The following is a 7,082-nucleotide window of genomic DNA, read 5'->3' as shown; positions in this document are numbered from 1 at the left end:
CATATATACTTATAATATGTCTATAACAAAAATAAAGAAAATAAGTTAGTTTTTAAAAATAAAAAGTAAAAAACTTTTTTGTTTTGGTTAATTTGTATTTTAACTTAACTCTTAAACTTACATATTTTTTAGTGATTCTGTCATTCAACTCCGTCCACAAAGTTACCACGCCCATCGCATGTCCGACTCCGCCTACTATTGGACCCCGCCCCATTCCGTGGTCCACAGCACTGGAGCAGTTTTGACAACTTGCAGAACTGATATTGAAAAGTTTCATGGTCTTGTGTTGTTGTCTTAGTCGACGCTGATCGAGGAGATGCACCGATATTAAATATACACGCATGAAGTTATTTAATAATAATTAATCAGTAATGATAAGCTATTTATTTCAGCTGCTTTCAGTGAATTTGTTGGCGCACACRTTGAAAAAACTAAAAAGGGATCTAATGAAAGTGTGGGTCGGACCAATGGCAGCGCTGAAACGAAAATACAAAAACGATGACTCCGCGTTTTCCACGTGAGCCTCATAAATAAATAAATATCTGCATATGATTCTCTAAATGTTACCTTTTCAGGAGATAAAATACAAAACAAAAAAACCAAAGTTACARCGTGCTACACGGCTATTTCATCTCTCAGACAGTCGGGAGCTCCCTGTTTGTTGAGAACATTGAGCAGCATCACGGTCTCCTCGTCTGTCCCCCAGCCAAAGATTTCCATGTCCTCGTCCTCCTCGTCCTCCCCCTCGTCGTCGCTGTCGTCCGTGTTCGACTCGTACTCCGAGGCGATACCGGACTCGCGGAACCTGGCGAACTCCGTGCTGCCCAGAGATTTGACGTCTCTGGACAGGAAGTCCTGACCCCTAGTCTCCGGCCAGCTGGTCTCGACCGGCAGGGGAGGCGAGGCTAGCCGAGGAGGCGGAGGCCCCGGGGGTCCCGGGAGAAAACGGAAACACTCCAGTTTGAGTAGACACTGGTCCCTACCTAGCGGGCTCCCCAGAGTCCCGTTGGAAGAAGAGAAGGCGCTGCTGGTCCCGTCGCCGGCGCCGAACGGGGGCAGGTTGAATTCCGACACCTGGGGTTTGGGCGTGGTGGCRTCGCAGATCACCGGAGGCACCGTGGACCGGAAGGTGATCTCCAGCAAACTGTCCTGAGAGCCCACTGCAGAGAGGACACGGGGGTTAAAAGACTGACGTGATGAATAAATGATCTGTTATTTAACGCCACACGGATCCACCGTGGGTTGATTTAAACTCTTCTGCTTTCAGCTGCGGCAGCACAACACTAATCTATGTGACACAGATGAATTGTGGGGAAAAGAAGGGTTATAAATCCTAACGAAATAAATCAACCGAAGCTTTGATAGCTTAGAAAAAAAATAAAGTTTCCAAACATTTCATCATCATCACGCCTCTTCAGTGAGACACGCTTGGAGCGGTTAAAGAAATATTCCATCTGTCAGGAGAATATTTAAACCAAAAACAAACAAAATGAAATGTCTGTGATTCAGAAGTAAAACTTAAAGAAGTGAAATGAGGTTTTTTAAACCAGAGTTTATCAAACTAAAAAAAGTGCCTCACATTGTCTTGGAAAAGACTTCCAACTCAGGGGCGGAGACGGAGGGGTGGCTGGGGTGGCAAGTGTTATCCGTGGCACCCAACTGGCCACCCCAGTCCCCCCCCCATGATTGTTTTTGCTAGCTGGGTTAGCTTGAAGAATGCCATGGGATTGCTCTTAGCTACCACCACACCAAATTTCAGCTCAATATTTCTAAGAATAGCCGAGTTGTAACCATTTCAAAATAGCTTTGGCAGCCATCTTGGATTTTGTATTTGAAATCGGTAGGGGTGCACGATAATTAGTTCGATATCAGTAAATCATGACGTCCTATTTATTAGTCTGATATCATAACGAATAATGTTTATGTTCGTCAGCGTGGCAGTGTTTTTTTTAGTTCAAGTGGCTGCTAAGATGCTAACAAGCTAGCCCTCGCATCAAAGCAATTTGTTTGATGTATTTTATGAAATCTTGACTTGCTTATCGTTTTCCATAAAAATATCTTCATTTAAAGAGTCAACTGTTTTGGGTCTTGTTTATTGATGTTATGATCTTACACTTTTTAAGAACGTGTATAATACAATTAAATGACAACARCCTGCCATACCGGGTACTTATGTGACACGGCCTRACATATTTTTTAATAATATGACAACTGCCTGCTATATTTCTTTATATTACACAACAATCTGCCATACAGTGTTTTTAATATGATATAGCAGCCTGCCATATTTTTACATTATATGACACAGCCTGCCATACTAGTATTTATATGATAAAACAATTGGCAATACATTGTTAATTATATGATAAAAAGGCTTGCTATAWTTTAAAAATTATGTGACAGCCAGCCATACATTGTTTATTATATGAAACAACTATCTGCCTTATTTTTAAATCATATGACAACACCCGGCCATATTTTTTTTTAATTTAACGACACAATGACTTGACATATTTTTATTATATGGCATAACAGCCTGCCATACTTTTTAATTATATGATACAACTACCTGCCTCATTTTTAAATCATATGACACAATGCCCGGCCATATTTTATTTTATTTTATTTTATGACACAATGACTTGCCAAATTTTTATTAGATGGCACAATATAGCCTGCCATACCATGCTTATTATATGGTACAATTACCTACCTTATTTTTTAATCATATGACAAAACGCCCAGCCATATTTTTTTTATTTTATGACACAATGACTTGCCACATTTTTTTATTAAAAGGCACAACAGCCTGCCAAAATTCTGGCTTTTTTTTATTTCAAATTTTGATCACTGGTCTTTCTTATGTTATCGATTATTGGTCATTGGCTTTTGGAAGTAGAATGTTCTTGGTATTGGTTTATGAAAAAGTTATGTGCTTCTCTACAAATTAGATTTTGTTATTATTTACTACAACTACACTATTTTTCAGGTTGTAGCACTTTGTAAAATTAGCATTAGCTTAGTTGGGACTAACAATTTGGTTGTTTTTCTTGATTATTTTTAGCTACGTTTAAAAACATGATGTGGACCTCACTTACCTGGCGTCTGGATAAACTATTTTTTCCATTATTTGGAAAATGATCATTTGGCAAAAACCTGTTTTGACTTTGAAAATTTGAGCTGCTGTGTTACAAAAAGTAGAAAATGCATAATGTGAGAGTTCTGATGCATTAGAGTGAGGAAGACTATATTTTTTGTTCCGCTGAGCTATTAAAAACTTTTGAGTTTGTTTGTAAAAAAAAGTTTCCCTGAGTGAACTGAGKTGAATATTAAAACTCAAAGGGAGAGCAATGAGAAAAGGTTTTTTTTTATGTTTGCTGATGAGATTAAAGATAGTTTCCTGCAGGGTGACATTTGGAGGCAGGCTKGAGAAGATTGTCTGTCTGAAGAAAAAGATAAATAAAAAAAAGGCGAGGAGGGAGATGGAGAGGACACAGGAGGGGGTTAGAGACAGCTCCAGGACTTGAGCAGAGTCCAAGAAAGCTGAGTGGATTATTTGAAAACACAATTATCTTCCTGATATTGGTCATCAGAAGCTCGACGGAATAATATTCCATTAGGTTTATAAGTGTTTCACTCAGTCTGCTGTCTGCAGAGGTAATTACGTCTGCTCCGTGTCTTCTGGATGGTTTTTTTTTCATTGTAAACAGAAAGTTTAGGCTGATTGTGTCCAGAAAGACATGCTGAATCTTTCAAACTGTACCCTGCTGTTGTCATATTGTTCCCAACTATTACCAATTGATTTGCAGCTGTTTCTGTTTTCTATCAGTTGGGTTCAAAACATCATTGGCATCGACTCACTGGAATTTGGTCCCGCCATCTTGGTTTCCAGCTCCTGGATCTGTTTAACCAGCAGGGAGATGTGCTGCAGCAGGTCTTTGTTCTGCAGCAGCAGCTGATGGACCCGAGCCTGGGCCTCCAGCCGGGCCGTGGCCTCGGCGCTTAGCTGGTCCTTCAGCAGGTGGACCTGCAGCAGGATGGGTCGGGTGTGTGTGTGTGTGTGTGTGGGGGGGGGACAAAGAACAGGAAAACAGCTCCTTAGTAAATCTGCCAAAGCTTTGTTAAAGAAAAGCTTTAAAATCTCCAGAGACTACCCATGTGGACACGACAAATGTGTCGTGCAGTTTTTGTGCTTAAAAATGAACACATGGAGCTAAACGGGGGCCGTAAAGTTTGTTAAAAAATGTTTTGAAAATGAACGAAAAAATTTGAAACTTCAAAACTAATTTTAAACTACAAAAAATTCTGAAACTAAAAAAATAGAATTTGAAAAAAATATATTGTATTATCTTTGAATATATGATACAATGGCCTGCCATATTGTAAAAATAATATATGACAACAACCTGTTATACAGATTTACTGTATGACAACGGCCTGACATGCTTTTTAATTATATGTAACATTGGCCTGCTATATTTATTAAATATGTTACATAACAGCCTATAATATGATACAACAGCCTGTCWTATTTTTAAATTATGTGATACAAGTACCTGCTATATTTCAGTGATTATATCACACAACAATCACCCATATTTTTAATTATATGACAATGTCCTGCCAAACCTGGTAATTATATGATACGACATGCCATACTTCCTTCATTATATAATACAATGGCCTTGCGTATTTTAAATATATGATACAACAGCCTACCACAATTTCAACTACATGACACAACGGGCTGCCATACAATGGTAATTATATTATACAATGGACTGCCATAATTAATATGCTATAATATARCATTACGACCTGTCATACATGGTCAATTAAAWGATATAACAACCTGCAAYTCATTGTTAATTATATGATACAATGGCTGGCCTGCYATATTATATAAATATATGACAACAGGGTAACTGTATGAACACGGCCTGACATGCTTTTTAATTATATGAAACATTGGCCTGCTATATTTTTAAKTATATTACATAACAGCCTATAATATGATACAACAGCCTGCCATATTTTTAAATTACGTGACACAAGTACCTGTTATATTTCAGTGATTATATCATACAACAATCACCCATATTTATAATTATATGACAATGTTCTGCCATACATGGTAATTATATGATACAACATGCCATACATCCTTCATTATATAATACAATGGCCTTGCATACTTTGAATATATGATACAACARCCTGCTATAATTTTAATTATATGACACAACGGGCTGCCATACATGTTAATCATATGATACAATGGCCTGCCATGTTTTTTGATTTTACAGCATCATGACCTGCCATACATTGTTTATTACAAGATGTGACATGCCAAAATTTGTTCATTATGTAACACAATGGCCTGGCATATTTTAATTATGTGATACAACAGCCTTCCACAATTCAACTATATAGCACAACGGGGCTGCCATGCAATGGTATTTATATTATACAATGGACTGCCATAATTAATTATATAGCATTACGACCTGCCATACATGGTTAATTAAATGGTATAAKGACCTGCAATTCATTGTTAATTATATGATACAATGGCCTGCCATATATTTGATTATAAGATACAAGTAGTTGTGAACTTYTGTTATAAGTTTTTGCCCCAATTTAGCTCCATAAAACCATGAATCACATTTTTCTTCCAATATTTACTTTAAAAAATGACGCGCTGCTTTTCTAAAATATGACTGCAACCTAATGTGTTGCCTCTTTGTTTCAACGACCTTCCTGCTGCTTTTCTGCAAAACACCACAACAGCAATTTTACAGAGTATTTCCAGCACGAAACACGTCTGAATAACTGCAGTCGTTTTAACAAACAGGTACACACGTACGAGCGGCTGTTCAGAGGAAATCTGCAGGTTGTGGTGTTAAATAAAAAAAAAAACAAGTCAAGTTTCCTACATGATGGCTTTTTTATCATTACGAAGTGCTCCATCAGCTGGAAGTGTTTCTTTCACGGTGTTTGAGTCAAATAAATGGGAGAGAAAACAGAATCCGGGTTCAGAGTTGCAGCTTCAGCGTTTTTTTTTTTCCCCCTCACACAGAACAAACAGCAATCAGCGCCAGGCGGCCGAGGAGACAGCCAACCCTGAAGAGGTGAAAAATAATGCTGCTCTAAAGTCCACAATTACACTTTTTACTGCTCAGCGTGGTGAGAAACACCAGGTTCTACCAGCGTAATTCCAACATCCACAGCTTTATTAACCCTCAGGATAAATCTGTAAGAAAACTCTACGGCGAGGGGGGATTTGTTTTAATAAGTGACCCAACCCTGAACAACACAATGCTAATGCTTTCACAGATTATTCAGTYATTTCCTGTGGCTGCTCAGCATTTTTCAGACGGCAGAATTTCAGCACAGAGATGATGGACCTTCATCCACATGCTGGCTTTTTTATGGAACAATTATAATATCAAAGAGAGAAAAAAAGAAAAAAAAATGCTGCTTTAATTTACCACCTATGTGGGCTTGGATTCCTCCAGTTGAGATAAACCGTGGCACAAAAAAATAAAAGTAACTCCTGCTCACAGACTCCACCATAAATGAACATTTTGTTGTGCTAATGAAACATAACGGCAGACAATTAATGCTTCTTTGTTCTAAAGTTTTACATTTCTTTAAAACACTTAAATCTGACAGCCTCTGAATTCCCTCCATGTCGATAAGAGGGTCTCTGCAGTCACTAAGTGGGAGGTTCTTAGTGTGTGGGAGGAGTTTGTCAACGTGGGAGGGCAGATGTGTAGATTGGTCGAAATGCCCAGACAGCGCCAATAACTTTAAGTATAATTATTAATTTTAGTCATAATTTGAGACACACAAAATCTGAACGTAGTAAATGTGGAAGGACATGTAACAAATCGTCTTGGTTAAAACAGCCCTAAAAAATTGCTATTTGAGTATAAAAAATTATTTTCGTAATAACTCGACACAAGAAGCTGCTAGCCACACAATATTTAAAATAAATAAATTATATTTATTATTATACTCTCCTTGGGCTGCTACCTTATCGTGGTGGAGGGGTTTGAGTGTCCCAATGATCCTAGGAG

At 38.1% G+C, this 7,082-nt stretch overlaps 1 protein-coding gene across 1 annotated transcript in view; it reads right to left on the bottom strand.

Annotated features, from left to right (window-relative positions):
* Positions 1–7,082, bottom strand: part of LOC106526006 (carboxyl-terminal PDZ ligand of neuronal nitric oxide synthase protein) — a gene marked incomplete in the record, with an annotated part of 267,121 nt that overhangs the window by 30,472 nt on the left and 229,567 nt on the right. Inside the window, 2 exon segments of the mRNA XM_014020429.1 lie at positions 984–1,160; positions 3,862–4,027. Coding sequence (XP_013875883.1) covers positions 984–1,160; positions 3,862–4,027 — 343 coding nt within the window.

Source organism: Austrofundulus limnaeus, unplaced genomic scaffold (genome assembly GCF_001266775.1).
Source record: "Austrofundulus limnaeus strain Quisiro unplaced genomic scaffold, Austrofundulus_limnaeus-1.0 Scaffold252, whole genome shotgun sequence".
In the NCBI taxonomy this organism is placed as follows: domain Eukaryota; kingdom Metazoa; phylum Chordata; class Actinopteri; order Cyprinodontiformes; family Rivulidae; genus Austrofundulus; species Austrofundulus limnaeus.
The sequence above is the reverse complement of the archived record's forward strand: the minus strand, read 5'-3'. Positions and strand labels throughout refer to the sequence as shown.